Source organism: Nycticebus coucang, chromosome 1 (assembly GCF_027406575.1).
Source record: "Nycticebus coucang isolate mNycCou1 chromosome 1, mNycCou1.pri, whole genome shotgun sequence".
Lineage (NCBI taxonomy): Eukaryota > Metazoa > Chordata > Mammalia > Primates > Lorisidae > Nycticebus > Nycticebus coucang.
In genome coordinates, this window is record NC_069780.1 from 53,961,242 (window position 1) to 53,977,905 (window position 16,664).

At 36.0% G+C, this 16,664-nt stretch overlaps 1 protein-coding gene across 1 annotated transcript in view; it reads left to right on the forward strand.

The window, feature by feature from the left end:
• Positions 1-16,664, forward strand: part of INTU (inturned planar cell polarity protein) — a 104,540-nt gene that overhangs the window by 9,434 nt on the left and 78,442 nt on the right. The window contains exons 2-3 of the mRNA XM_053577691.1: positions 5-540; positions 12,794-12,879. Of these exons, the coding sequence (XP_053433666.1) occupies positions 5-540; positions 12,794-12,879 (622 nt within the window). The remainder of the gene's footprint in view (positions 1-4; positions 541-12,793; positions 12,880-16,664) is intronic.

The window sequence follows — 16,664 nt, forward strand, 5'->3', positions numbered from 1 at the left end:
ATAGTGACCTTGAGCCTGAATGGCTGGACAGTGTGCAGAAAAATGGAGAGCTATTTTATTTGGAACTGAGTGAGGATGAAGAAGAAAGCCTCCTTCCTGAGACACCAACTGTGAACCATGTCAGGTTCAGTGAAAATGAGATTATCATAGAAGAGGATGATTACAAAGAGAGAAAAAAACATGAACCCAAACTCAAGCAGTTTACCAAAATTTTAAAAAGTAAAAGACTTTTACCTAAGCGCTACAAAAAAAAAAAAAGCAATGACAACGGGCCAGTGTCCATTTTAAAGCACCAGTCCCATCAGAAGATGGGAGTCATTGTCCAGCAGCGGTATAAAGATGTGACTGTTTATGTAAACCCCAAAAAGTTAACTGTCACCAAAGCCAAAGAGCACCTCAAACTTCTGGAAGTACTGGTTGGAATTATTCACCAGACCAAGTGGAGCTGGAAAAGAACAAAGCAGGGTGACGGAGAAAGGCTTGTGGTCCATGGCCTGCTGCCAGGAGGATCTGCTGTGAAGAGTGGTCAGATACTAATTGGTAAGTATTGCTGGTAAACATTGGTCCTTGTCTGCAGAGATATATGATTAATGATGATGCTTTGTGAGGGACGTGATAAACAGAATTAAAGGTAGAGTCTCCACAGATTGAGGACTAATTAATGATATTTGGGATAGTAGTGAAATAGTTGTGGTTGGTATACTGCAAGGCAGTGTCCTAAAATAACCACATCAGTGGGTTGAATAGTGTCTGCCTTGTTCAGGCCAGAGAATAGCTTAACTAATTTTCAGGTTTTGAATTATATAATTTTATTTCATCTTGGTTATATTTGCTGACAAGAAGAAGAAAATAAGTTGATTATACAGTGATAATTTAGGTTTTAATGGCTATATTCAATAACATGATACAAAAATATATAATTTATGAGTAAAAATACTTCTAAATTGTATGTTTGCACTTAGTACACTAAATTCTTAGAGTGGTTTTAAACTATTTGACAGAGTTAGCAACAGTGGTGTTCTACATAAATTTCCTTTTAAGGGTACGTGTTATAAAATATCCCACCAATTTTTAGGGGTAAACAATCTACAAATTATTATGAAGCTGTTTTAAGATGAGCATTTTGTGTTGCTAATAAATTATAAGCTGTTAGATATAATGTTTGAATTAGTAGTAACCTTCTTAGTTAAAGATAATCACATGAGGAGGATATATTATTAATGAAACTTAAAAATTATAACAATTCTAAAAGCTCACAGTCTATTAAGTTAATTCAGCTTAAGTGATTTAGATACAGTAACTTTTATACTTAGAAACATTTAAAAATATTTCTTTCTTTTTTTTTTTTTTTTTTTTAGAGACAGTCTCACTTTATTGCCCTCGGTAGAGTGCCATGGCATCTCACAGCTCACAGCTCACAGCAACCTCCAACTCCTGGGCTGAAGCAATTCTCTTGCCTCAGCCTCTCGAGTAGCTGGGACTACAGGCGCCCACCACAACGCCCAGCTATTTTTTGGTTTGCAGTTCAGCTAGGGCCGGGTTTGAACCCGCCACCCTCGGTATATGGGGCCAGCACCTTACCGACTGAGCCACAGGCACCGCCCAATATTTCTGACTTTAAATCTGAATTTCATCTATTTGTTCATTGATTCAAAAGATTTTTTTATTTTGAGCATCTGCTAAGTGCCAGGAATATAAAGATTACTCTAATGATCCCATTATTCTTTGAAAGCATTTCATACCCAGGGACTATAGTGGAAGTTTCTTACCATGTGATAAGTGTCACGATAGGTGTTTACAAGGAGGATCCTATGGAATCATGTAGGAAGGGCATCTGTGGCAATGTGTGTGTTCCAAAGTGGTCTTTACAACATTCTCACAATGTGGTAGTGTTGCTGCTCCTCCCAAGGAGACCTACTGTCTCTGTCATTGAATCGGCGTAGGACTGTGATTACAGCCTAAGAAGTGCTATGTGACATAAGAGGTTGAATTATAACAGGTGATGCAACTTCTGCCTGGTTCTTTTGTGGACACTTCTCTTGGAACTTTTCTGTGAAGAAGTCCAGACCATCTGGAGAGGCCAGGAATAGTGATCTGGCTGATGGCTGTAGTGGAGGCCCCAGCCACCAGATGTGAGTGCAGAAGCCTTTGAGATGAATCCAGCCCACCTACCTATCTGACTGTAACTGCAGAAGTAACCCCAAGTGAGACTTTTCAGCTGAGCCCAGTTAACACCCTGGGAGAGATAATAAATGATTATTGTCTTAAGCCACTGAATTTTTTTGATGGTTCATTTTGTAGCCAATCAGTAGATGAGTGGAACAGGAGCTAATATATACTCACATTCTGTTAGGCCTCAATTTCTTGTGAAATGATAGGACTGCACTAAAGTATTTCCAAGGTTTGGGGTTTTTTAGCTCTTTATGGAAGCAAAAGGAGCCAGGATTTCTGCTTATGAAATACTGTGTGGTTGTTTGGTAACCACCATAATTTTAGGATCCCACATGAGGAGAAACTCCAGCTAATACATTCTTTTTCTACTTAGCTAGATCCTCAGCTCTGAATGCCTGTTTGAACTGGGTTACAAACAAATTTCTAAAATTAATTTTACCTTTTTCTCTTGAAACCTGGTATGGTGATGGTGGTGGGCAGTGAGCCTCCATGTTTCTTTTTCCCGATCTGTACTCCAGTTTGCTGAACCTCCTCTAGGCTGTCTTTTTATATTATAAGGGGAAAGAGAATGAACCACAGGAAGAGAGCTTCTACTGTAGAAGCTTTATTGTTCATCTCTTAAGTATTCTGATTTTCTTTGACCTTTGTTAGCATTCCTCTTCATTGACCAAGTACAAAAGGCAAACAGAGGCCTATAGTTTTCTACAAAGTATGGGATCAACTCTTCCAAATAAATGTCATTCATTCACTCAAAAAATGTAAATTGAATTCCTACCATGTACCAAACACATATATGCATCTGTGACTCATCTTCCAACAGAAAGCTTGCATATGTTGCTTACAGGTAAGGGAGTAATATATGTGATTGTGGAGATTCTCAAAAAAGTGTACACATGGGGGAAAAAGGAGAAATTTGACCTTTATTTCACACCATACATAAAAATCAATTTGCAGTAGATAGTATACGTAAACGTGAAAAATTAAAGAATAAATAAAATTTCTTAAAGATAATGTGAGAGTATCCTCAAGACCTGGGAAAGATTTATTAATGGGCATTTCTCACTCGTTTGTGTTTCACACTGTGGCCTAACTCCACTGCAGGAGGAGGAGGTAATGCATTTCCTGGGGGTGACTTCTCCCATTACCTAGTTATAAAATGACCCCCCCTTGTCTAAAATGCCTGGCTGGTGCAATGAGACTGGCGCCCCTTTTCCTTCTTTCCTTGCAAATTCTATTCTCTTCTAATTAGTATTTGTTTTTAAGACAGCTAAGATCTTGGGGAACTTATTTGGTGCCATTTTTGCTGCCAAAGACTTGCATCTTTATTTTTTTTATAGTTCTATTAGTGAGTTTTCCTTAAAGTCTGACAGTCAGGTGAGAGCTCCCACACTACCTTTAGCCAGCCCCAGCAGATCAAATAGAATTCCTTCTTTTGCCTACCGTATGGAAGCTACATATCCTTTCAGTCCTTTTTTTTCTAACTTCATCTTCGGCAATTTACTCATATTAACTGGCAGTTTTCTAAGAGAAAAGCAGTAGATAAGTGGAACAGGAGCTGGTGCTAATGCTCTTTGAAGAGACAGGGTTAGAGAAATCACACGTTAATGTTCTAGATACCCAGTCCCTTGCAGACTATTTCTGATAAGCAGTAAAATACAATTTTATGTGTAACTACTAATGTTCTCACCTGTGATCACTGAACAGATATGTATTGTAGAATAGATGTGTTAAATTTTTTGAAGCTTTTTGTTTACTTTTTTAGATTTTCAAGAGTTTTTATTTACTTTTTAAAGATACTTTCAGTTGAGGTATAACATCCATTCATAAGGTACACAAAATCTTAAGTGTACATTCAATGATTTTGAAATATGTATATGCCTATATAATGACCACCCACATCAATATATAGAACATTTTCAGTACCCAGAAAGCTCTGTGGTGTCTCCTCACAATCAATTGCTACCTCTTTCAAAGGTAATCTAGAAGTCAGAAGACTCTAAAAGAGTTGATTTTAGCAGTTCTTGAACTTCATGTAAATGGGAGTGAATAGTGTGTGTTCTCCTGTATTGTTTTCTTTAGCTTATGAGTATGTGCTCTGAGAAAGACCTATATTGTTGGATGTACTATTCTACATCCAACAAAATACAGTATGAATTGTGAAAGCTGATTGTATGAATTGGAGTTATCCTCTCATACCCAATGGACTTGGAGTTGAGGAATGGAAGTGGGGGACACACTCATGCACCAAGAGCCTGCTCCCAGGCTTTCTTATAAGCCCAGCTGCTGAAAGACGTGCTATAATCCTAAACCCAGTTTTACCTAGTAACTGCCTAAATGACCTGCCATGACTGCTTTCACCTACAGTCTGTCAAAATCAGAGTTCACCAGCTTCTGAAAGACTTGGCTAGTGCCAGTTAACTTTCTTGCAAAGCATTGTCAGTAACATTTCTGTTTCCCAATGAAGCCTGCATCTTTTCCTTTGCTCCCAGGACATACCTAAGACCACCCCAGTCTATACACATGCCACAAATTACAATTCTATTTTTATGTATATTTTTCAAAGTAAAACCTTTTGCTTAGAAATGCGTCTCTATATTATATTTGATTTTGATATACCTTACACTATTTTCCATTTCACTGTTAATGGACATTTTAGTTGTTTCCAGTTAAAGTGTTTGAAGTACTCTTTAAAAAAATATTGATTTGGTTTTAATGAATATCTAATGTATGATTTTATTTCTAATAATATCTAATATATGATTTATTTCTCTAATACTTTTCATTTGGTTATTTGGGATACATCTTTCTTTGTGCCCTCTGTAATGCTGATAATATTTTGATTATCTCACGGGAAGCAACTCTGCTGCGTTTGTTTCCTCTTTCACATCATTTCCTTCACACATTTTTACTTGCCAGTAGTAAAAAAAATGAAACAGTGAGTTTGTTGGAAATACAGAATTTTAGTGTTTTTAAGCCTTTCCAATGAGCTGCTGGTACAGTTACTTCTTTCTACAGATGAGCCCCAAAGAGATTGTAATGACTTATCCAGGAGCAGAAGGCGGGTCAGTGTAATCTGTGTGTTCTGATGTCCGCTTTGGGGCTCTTTGACTTGCCAGGTTGCTTGCATTAATAGGTGGCAGAAAATTCCAAAAGGTTTCTTTTTGAAGCAAAGAAGGAAATTATTTTATCCTTTCAAATGTAATTTAGAAATAAGTACAGTATTAATCTACAACAATGTGCATTTAACCTAATCTATTTTGAGATGTTTATAAAAATATAAGCTAAAACAGATTAGCAAACCACAGCTAGCAGGTCAAATAAGGCCCACTACCCCTTTTTGTACAGTCCTGTTAAAATTTTTTAATAATATTTTATGACATATGAAAAGTACATAAAATTTAAATACCAGTATCCATAAATAAAATTTTATTGGAACACAGCCACATTCATTTATTTTTTTGACTATGGCTGCTTTCAAGCTACAACGACAGAGCTGAGTAGTTTCAACAAAGACCACATGGCCTGCAGAGCCTAAAATATTTACTATCTAGCTCTTAATAGAAAAAGTTTGCTAAGCAGAGCAAGCAGACAGCCCGCAGAATGGGAGAAGATATTTGCAGGGTATAACTCTGACAAAGGTTTAATAACCAGAATCCACAGAGAACTCAAACGCATCAACAAGAAAAAAACAAGGGATCCCATCGCAGGCTGGGCAAGGGATTTGAAGAGAAACTTCTCTGAAGAAGACAGGCGCACGGCCTTCAGACATATGAAAAAATGCTCATCATCTTTAATCATCAGAGAAATGCAAATCAAAACTACTTTGAGATATCATCTAACTCCAATGAGGCTAGCCTATATCACAAAATCTCAAGACCAGAGATGTTGGCGTGGATGCGGAGAAAAGGGAACACTTCTGCACTGCTGGTGGGAATGCAAATTAATACATTCCTTTTGGAAAGATATATGGAGAACACTCAGAGATCTAAAAATAGATCTGCCATTCAATCCTGTAATTCCTCTGCTGGGCATATACCCAGAAGACCAAAAATCACAACATAACAAAGATATTTGTACCAGAATGTTTATTGCAGCCCAATTCATAATAGCTAAGTCATGGAAAAAGCCCAAGTGCCCATCGATCCACGAATGGATTAATAAATTGTGGTATATGTATACCATGGAATACTATGCAGCCTTAAAGAAAGATGGAGACTTTACCTCTTTCATGTTTACATGGATGGAGCTGGAACATATTCTTCTTAGTAAAGTATCCCAAGAATGGAAGAAAAAATACCCAATGTACACAGCCCTACTATGAAACTAATTTGGGACTCTCACATGAAAGCTATAACCCAGCTACAACTTAACAATAGGGGGAAGTGGGAAAGTGGGGGGGTGGGTAGAGGGAGGGGAATTGGTGGGATCACACCTGTGGTGCATATTACAGGGGTATTTGCGAAACTTGGTAAATGTAGAATGTAAATGTTTTGGCACAGTAACTGAGATAACGCCGGAAAGGCTATGTTAACCACTGTGATAAAAATGTGTCAAATGGTTTATGAAGTGAGAGTATGATGCCCCATAATCATATCATTGTATACAGTTATGATTTAATAAAAAAAATTAAAAAAAAAAAAAAAAAAGAAAAAGTTTGCTAACCCAGATAAAAAGAAGTAAAAAGCTATATGGATAAAAATGCTTATTAAAGTGCTTTAAATTATATTTTTAAATTAAAAGTATAAAAGTTTCAAACAAGGGCATGGTTATTTAAATTATAAGTTAATACATTTATGATGTTTTTCTACTATTTAAAATTATAATTGTAAAAACTATACTGGTGTGAAAATTCTTACTACTTAAGAGGTTTAAAGGATAAATACCTCTTTTGTGTGAACATAGGTAAAAACTAAAAATTATTTGTAGGTATAATTGTAACTGTAGTGCTCCTAGAGTCATTAATTCTTTTTTTATTAAATCATAGCTGTGAACAATAATGCAATCATGAAGTACAATGTGCTGGTTCCATATACAGTCTGAAATATTTTCACCGAACTGGTTAACATAGCCTTCATGCATTTTCTTAATTATTGTGTTCAAACCCTTATACTCTACACTTAGTAAGCTTCACCTGCACCCTTCCAAGATGCACCCTAGGTGTGGACCCACCAATCACCCTCCCTCCACCCTCCCTCCCCCTCCCTTCCCCTCCCTTGCCCCCTTCCCCATATTCTTGTACTGAGATTGGGTTGTAGCCTTCCTATGAAAGCTATAAATTAGTTTCATATTAGGGCTGAGTACATTGGGTACTTTTTCTTTCATTCTTTGTATACCTTGCTAAGAAGAATATTTTCCAGCTCCATTCATGTAAACATGAAGGAGGTATAGTCTCCATCTTTCTTTACGGCTGCATAATATTCCATGGTGTACAAATAACCACAAGTTATTAATCCATTCATGAGTTGATGGGCACTTGGGTTTTTTCCATGACTTAGCAATTATGAATTGGGCTGCAATAAACACTCTGGTACAAATATCTTTGTTATAGTGCGATTTTTGGTCTTCTGGATATATACATGAAACTATAAAAATACTAGAAGAAAGCGCAGGGAAAACTCTTGAAGGAATCGGCCTGGGCGAATATTTTTTGAGGAGGACCCCCAGGGAAATTGAAGCTGCATCAAAAATACACTACTGGGACCTGATGAAACTAAAAATTTTCTGCATAGCCAAGAACACAGTAAGTAGAGCAAGCAGACAGCCCTCAGAATGGGACAAGATATTTGCAGGATATGTCTCCGACAAAGGTTTAATAACCAGAATCCACAGTGAACTCAAACATATTAGCAAGAAAAGAACAAGTGATCCCATCTCAGGCTGGGCAAGGGACTTGAAGAGAAACTTCTCTGAAGAAGACAGGCGCACGCCTACAGACACCTGAAAAAATGCTCATCATCCTTAACCATCAGAGAAATGCAAATCAAAACTACTTTGAGATATCATCTAACTCCAGTAAGATTAGCCCACATCACAAAATCCCCAAACCAGAGATGTTGGCACGGATGTGGAGAAAAGGAAACACTTACGCACTGCTGGTGGGAATGCAAACTAATACGGCCCTTTTGGAAAGATGTTTGGAGAACACTTAAAGATCTAAAAATAGAGTCACTAATTTTCATTGTGATTTTCAAATTTAATGACAAATTAAAATCTTTCTCTCATTTCTCTTCCACTGTCATCAGGGAATGTGATATTCTGTTAATCAGATGTTCTAAATGATAGAATATATGAGCTGCCATTATTCAAGGACTTTGGGAATGGTATGCTGAGGAGGGACCTTAACTCTCAAAAAATAATCATAATAAAATTCATTGCCAATAACTACATTGGCAATAAACATTGAATTTTGGATTTATAAAGTGGCAGTATAGTAACTGTTTCAAAAACCAGATTCTCTTTCCTCTGAAGTCAAATTTGGCTTAATTTAAATGTACTATCTGATTTCATCCTACTGCTCCATACATATTTCCCAGTCTTTCCGTGCATCAATCCTTTCTTTCAACAAACTGATTTATATTTTTCCCCTACTGACCTCCAAAGGTACTTTATGTACACATATCTATTTTTGTTATGCAGCACTCATGATCCCTTACTGGTATTTAGCAAACATTGCTTTATATTGTTAGGCAAGCGTATTCAATTTCTTGTGCTGCTATAGCAAATTACCACAAATGTAGTGGTTTAAAACAATATAAATTTAAAAATTTATCATCTTGCAATAATGCAAGTCAGAAGTCTGAAGTGGGTCATCCTGCACTAAAATAAGGCATTCACGGGGCTGTAAATCTTCTGGAGGCTCCAGGCTTCCTTGCCCAGCTTTCAGAGGCCACCTGCGTTATTTGGTGGGTGGTCCCTTCCTTCATTTTCAAAGACACTGTAGCATCTTCAAGTCTGTTTCTCCAACCCTTCTGCCTCCTACCTATAAAGACACTTATGATTATATTAGGACTGTTCACACAGTCCAAGATAGTCTCCCAATCTCTTAATTTCATTATATCTGCAGAGTCCTTTTGTTATGTAAGGTAATATTCAAATATTTTATGGATTTGGGCATGGTCATCTTTGGGAAGCTGTTATTCTGTCAGCCACAGTGGAGGTTTTTTTTTTTGAACCTGCCACCTCTGGCATATGGGGCCGGCGCCCTACTCCTCTGAGCTGTAGGTGTAGTACACCTATATTGTAGTACAGATAGCTATCATTTCTTTCTTTTCTTTTTTATTTTTTTGCAGTTTTTTGCAGTTTTTGGCCAGGGCTGGGTTTGAACCATAATTTTTCTAGCTCTTCTTTTTTTTTTTTTTTTTTGCAGTTTGTGGTCGAGGCTGGGTTTGAACCCACCACCTCTGGCATATGGGACCAGCGCCCTACTCCTTTGAGCCACAGGAGCCACCTCACCATTTTCTTTTTTTTTTTTTTTTGGCAGTTTTTGGCCAGGGCCAGGTTTGAACCCACCACCTCTGGTATATGGGGCTGGTGCTCTACTCCTTGAGCCACAGGCACTGCCCGAGGTTTCTTTTTGTTAAATATGAGTTTTAATTTTTTTCTTTGCAATAGTAATAATATATATTTATTGTAAGCAGTTTAGAAAATACAATTAGGCAAAAAATAAAAATCCCATGTACCTAAAGGCAACGTTTTGACATGTATATTCTTTATTTTTCCTATATTTATATGTGATAATTTTGTTTCAAAAATAATTTTAGTCCCAGCTACTTGGGAGGTTGAAACAAGAGAATCCCTTACGCCCAAGAGTTTGAGGTTGCTGTAAGCTGTGATGCCACAGCATTCTACTAAGGGCGACATAGTGAGACTCTGTCTCAAAAAATAATAATAATAATTTCTCAAGTTATCTATTCATTTCATATAAAGAGTAGTAAACAAACTTTTGTGTGTATGTTTTCACGTCCCTTGGTGCCTTATGTAGTAGCCCTTTAGTATACATTTGTTGTTTGATAAAGTACATATTGAGAAATAGATGAGTTTTCTCAAACAATTAACTTAATATTAAGGAATTGATTTAAGTTCTGTGATGAATTGATCTCACTTCTTTATATTTGATTCTTAAATGTGTCACTTAATAAATTTTTTCTCTTATTTCTACCTGTTGGTAATTTCTGGACCATTTCTTACTTAATAGTGTAAACCAGTTCACACAGTTCATTTTCTTTCAGCCTTTGAAATAGAAGAGAGTATACTAATGATTCCCATGTATTTGTTGAAAAAAGAGCTTTCCTAGAGTGCAGGCTGCCTACTGCAGGAATGTGATTTCTAGCAAACCAGCCATCTCTGAGTCACTTCACAGAAAGTGCTCAGAAAAACAGGGAAGCAAATGTCTAGGAGAATGAGAAGTGGATATAACTCTTCTTTTTATAGAATGGGGAAATTTTCTACTGAACATTTATAAATATTAGGTATACTACACTTGCTTTTAAATTTTATTTTCAAGTATTTTGTGATGATGTATGTTTCCTACTTTTAGAACAGCTGTTCTCAACCTGTGGGTCTCAACCTGTGGGTCTCAACCTGTGGGTCGCGAATTGTATTAAAGGGCCGTGGCATTAGGAAGGTTGAGAACCACTGTTTTAGAGGTTTGTTGGATGTGATACTTTCAGATAATATTCACTTCTACACCCAGCTACAGAAATATGTACGTTAGAGTTTGGAGAAAAAAAGTTGTTTGGGACGTCATCCAATGGAGTTTTTGGTTAAAATAACAAATTTAAAATGCTTTCATTACTTAGGTTCCCTGAGGATAACATAAACTGAAGACGATAGAACACATCACTAAGATGGTGTTTTTACACTGATAATCTTATACTGTGTTCATGGTTCATTTTCTGTTTTTTAAAAGAAGGACTATAGCTACAAAGAAATTAACTTGTTTAATCTCTCACATGATGCCTTTAATTTTTCCAAGTGGAACTGAGAGTTGGAAGTTTATTTTAGGCTGCAAATTCTTACTTTAAAAAGCTCTAGATTGTTCAGAGTGGTGCAATAGTTGACCATCGTAATGACTTGATGATCAAGCTTGCAGAACTCTCAACTGAGTAGCAACTCTTGAGCATCCAAACCTAGTACAGGGTTTTGCAAATCTTCACGAGGCCTAAGAAACTCCTCCTTAAACAAGAGGAACTCTAAGCTTAGGGAACACCAATTTTTATAAAGAACAGTTATTTATAATAAGTTATTGAGCAAGACACTGACTTAGTATATCATGCAGTAAACAAACTTGACCTTTGCTGAGTAGGGAAACACTCATCCAAGGTTGTTCAATATACAAACATCCTTCAAAATATAATCAGAACATAGACTCAGTGCCTCAGCTTTTAAGATGTACAAAAACATGACAGACTTGTGGAAAATTATGCTGTTCCATTTGTACAGTTGAGTATCCCTTATCTGTACATTTTTCACTGTACTTTAAGGAAGTCAGAATAGATGATTTTCAGTGTTCCAGTCTAAATCTCTTTAGTTTTTTAGTTTAGAGTGTTTGAAATTTTATTTTTATTTTTTTGATTTTGAAATATTGTATTACACTTACTGGTTGAGCATCCCAAAACCAAAAATCTGAAATCCCAAATGCTCTGGTGAACATTTCCTTTGAGCATCAGGTTGACACTCAAAAAGTTTTAGATTTTGGATTTGGGATTTTTGGATTTAGAATGCTCAGCCTAAAAACACGTTTGTTATCCATTTCCTCCAAAGAATATTAAGTTCCTTGAGGTTAGAGATTTTTTCTGTTTTGTTTGATTCTGTATCTGCAGTGATTAGAATAGTGCCTGGCACCCAGTAGATGCTCTATAAACATTTTCTCAATAAATTAATTCATGAATATGAATTATTTGATCAATTTCCTAATGATTCATTTAGGGATGGTCAGAAAAATAACTGGTATGTCTATATTTCTATTAATATAGTTAATTGGCATTTTGATATTACCTTTAATTATAATCTACAAGTAAATTTTCATTTTGATGCTGATTTCTATTTTTTTACCAATTTGTTAAACACAGCCATTTAAAAAAATCTATGGGAAAGGAGTTTTTACTGAAACATGATGTGTGTTTTAATATGGTTGGGGCCTTTGAAGCAACTATGTGTAGACACAGATCAATTAGAGCAGTGAATACCACAGCATATTGAGTTGTGATGTGCCATGTGGATTTAATTTAAATTTCAGCTGAATTTTTTTCACTGTGGATCTAAGTGGTTGGCTTGGATCTTGTTAAGTGCAATTCTCATATGCTACAAAATTTCCACTTGACCTTTAGGTTTACATAATTCTCTCAGTTGTATCAAGAATGAGGATATTTATCTTTTTAAATATATGGGGTTGTATTTAGTTACGGTGCAATGTTAGGTAGTATTTTAGATTAAGAAAAGTAAAGTTGAGAGATTAGCTCTGCCACCAATGACCTGTATAGCCCTGGACAGGTCCCTGAATGTCTGTACTACATTTTTCACTGTACTTTAAGGAAGTCAGAATAGATGATTTTCAGTGTTCTGTTCTAAGTCTCTTTAGTTTTTGGATATTTAGACAACTATCTTGTGTTGTTGTTTTTAGGTGACGTCCTTGTGGCTGTGAATGATGTTGATGTAACCACTGAAAACATAGAGAGAGTTCTGTCTTGTATTCCTGGACCTATGCAGGTATAAACATTCTTTTTCTATATTTTACGATGCTACATAAAATAAATCTTATACAGATCTATATGCGTAGTAATTACCGACTTGCCATTATAACTGCCATATGTGTTAGTGACAGTCTAGTTCCTAGAACAGTCATTTTAAACAGTCATAGAATTTTCTGTTCTCTGGCTTATTAAAATCACTATTGCTGTAACATTTTTCTAATGTGGTTTTGTTTATTTTCAAAACTAATTATACAATTTTTCTTGTTTTTTTAAATCTAGTTAAGCCTTTTTCCTTAAACTCTTGTTTAGCTACTTAATAAATTATTACTTTTTTGTGGGTGTATAGAGACAGAGTTTCACTTTATCACCCTTGGTAGAGTGCCATGGCATCACGCAGCTCACAACAACCTCCAACTTCTGGGCTTAGGGTGATTCCCTTGCCCCAGCCTCCCAAGTAGCTGGGACTACAGGTGCCTGCCACAACATCCGGCTATTAATAAATTATTTTTGATCCATATAGATAAAAGATAAATTTCTTTTATAAATAAAGTCATTTTGATACCCTTAAACTTTGACATTTTATATTATAGGTGACATTTTTAGGTTATTAGATGTATTTTGCAAATGCTATACCTTTTATTTATGATTACTCTGTTCTTGTTAGCATTAGGAATTAGCTTTTTCTTTTCGGTATAGGGAGTATGATATGCTTTAGATAGCTTCAAGGATCCCAACAGGCAGTGAGAGAATGCAGTAGCTTTTATATTGGTCAGGATGAAGAGCCAAATCTCTAATAAATTTGAATCCTATCTGCATTTGCCTTGACATTCAGAAATAAGATCCATGATGAAATTCTTTGTTTTCTTGGAAGTTAAGATTTTCCTTCTACCCATTTCTTTCTCTTAAACACCCGTGTGTATACGCAGGCACACATGCGCATGCATGTAGGCTCTGTAACTTTAGCTATCTTTGGAAATAAAATGAAAGTGCAGAAATAAGTGTAGTAGCCAAGACTAGCAGTGCCTAGGAATGGATAGAGAGATGTAGAGTGGTGTTTGAAATATTAACAATCAGGTGGGCACCAGCTAACCATAGTGTTAGAGTAGGGGGTGTTGTTGTCCCCTTTAGTCACTAGATGAGAGGAGGTCCTAGGGTGGGTACTGGGGTACCTCAGGGGCTAAGACATCAGCTGCTTGCTGGTCATTAATGAAGAATTACAAGATTTTGACAATTGAACAAGCTTCCCCCAATTACAGGGCCTGCGTATCAGCCATGAGTAAGGGTTCCACTTGCCTGTGTTGATTATAGATCAACTGCCAGTATTTCCAGAGTTCAACCATGTCTCTTCTGTCTCCAAAAAAGAGTAAAGTTATGTTTACAGTGGAGACACATTATACTTATATTTAATTAACATTTGCAAATTCAGCTATGCATACTTGGCAGAAGAAAGAAGAGGAAGAAATAATGATTTAAATATTTTGGACCAATTCCATACACAGTTAATATGTCCTCCCTAAGCATGCTATCAGAGTCACGGATCTGCAGTGTGAGCATCTTGCTGCATTAAGTGTAGTTCTGAGTTTAAAGATACATACTTTTTAAAAACAGCATTAAGTGCCAGTACCTACATCTGGTGCCAAAATGAAGAAACAGAAGTTTGTTTTGCAGATGGAAAAACAACTGTGTGAGTTAGATTTATCATATTGAGAGAGCATGTTGTTCACCAAGATGACCTTGCCTTAATGTAATGTAATTTCAAGGGAATTTTGACTGTATGTACTTTAGAATATAATGTAATGTAAGTCAATGTAATTTCAAGGGAATTTTGACTGTATGTACTTTAGAATATAATCCCTTCATAAGTGTGTATTATTAAAATATTTTCATTATTTTAGAAGGTAAGTATAACTTTTTCTTTTTATGAAAGTAATATGTTCATTGTAGAAATTTTGCTGTATACAAAATATCCAGAATAAAATCTCTTAGATTTCTACCACCTGAAAAGATTTACTATTAACATTTTGTCATATTTCACTCTAGTCCCACACCCAAAGTACAAATATGCATGCATTTGTTTGTTAGTTTTACTAGCAAAATTGGTATCATAGCTGTGTCTTTTCCAAAAGCAAGCATAATAACTGTATATAAAAGTTAGTTAAAATTCCTTTATCTAAAAACCATATTTAATTAGTAAAACACCTTTTTCTTACTTTGTTAGTATTGAAAGGGAGAGCGAACTATTCGCTTTTCGCCACCAGCCATTTCCCTGAGGCCGTGTAAACTAGAAGTCTGGGGATGCAGGAGTAGGACCAGGAAAGGAACTTCTATTCCTGTGTGGCAGGCAGTGTATTGAGTGCTTTGGCTTTATCATTTCTTTAGTAATTTCACTGGTTCTTCGTAAAAACCTATAAGATTCCAATGATTAGTATTCCTGTTTTACAAGGTCAGACAATTAAGTTTGCTAACTCGTCCTAGAAAAAATGCTGTGTATCTCATTGCTGAATATCAATCACTGTGGTCATCTTTGAAGTATTCCCCTCAGGAAGCTATGCATTCATGCCAGTGCCTGGTCCACCCTTCAAAGCACTTTTTCTAGGATGGATTTGCGAATGTAAATATCAGACCTGTATGACACTTCTTATGGCCATTCCAGGAAAAGATTTCCAAAATTGTTTTGAAAGGTGTACTGTACACTTGCATTAGTGTATAGCATACCAAGGGGAGTACTTCAGAAGTGACCGGAGTGATGTTAAGCAATAGGTATGTGGTACTTTTTCTGGGATGAATTTGTCAATTTATTTACCTGTCCTCATAAATATGAAGAAAAAAAATCTAAGAGAGATTTAATGATTTGCCCAAGGTTTCAGAATTAATAACTCAAAGAACTGGAATTCAAACTGAGTTCCAAGCATGAGCCTTCCATTCCACACACTACCCATGTGGATCTTGATATGTGTATCCCCTTATTGTTGATGGGCTAGGACTGATGTATAGGCCTGTCCCCCTAATAGTTGCTTTACCTGGTTTGCATATGTGGCATTTGAAACAGTTATTCAAGTAATAAGAAATGAAGAATGTTGATTTATGAAGAATGCCTTAGGACACTTTTTAACATTTAAAATGGGAAATATCTATCAGTAACATTTAAAAAATATATTCAGAGTATAAAAATCATCTGAAAGCTTCTTATCTTGGAACAGAAGATGGCCTAGAAAACAGTGTCATGTGGTAGAAATGACACCAAGGAGAAGAAGGTCAGATCTCATTTTAAGCCTTGCTCTGAGGAAGCTTCCAAATTCTTCTGGGTTTCAGTTTCCTCATCTATAATGAGGAAGTATTTGAGATGGTAATCTCTGAGCCCAATTCCAGCTCTACAGTTCTGTATTTGTGTTTCAAGTAATTTCTGTTATAAATAGATTCAGAATACCAGAATGAAATCCAAGGGCAAAGCCTGTATATTTAGTTGAGGTATAAAAAACCCAAAGCATTTCTTTTAAATGTTTTGATTTTAGCATTTTCTAAAATGTTTGTTTTAGATTCATCAAAAATGTTAGTATTATGAAAGATAAAAAAGGACTAGAGAAAATATTCTAGATTAAGACTAAGTGATATGCGTGCAACTAAATGCAGTGGATACTCCCTGACTGATGGTGAATTGCACTGGAGAATAGATGTTTTGGGACAATGGGGCAATTTGGACTTGGATTTTATTAGATGATAGTATTATATTTTATGTTAAGATTCCTAAGTGTGATAATTACATTGTGGTTATGTAGGAGAATACCTTTATCCTTAGGAAAT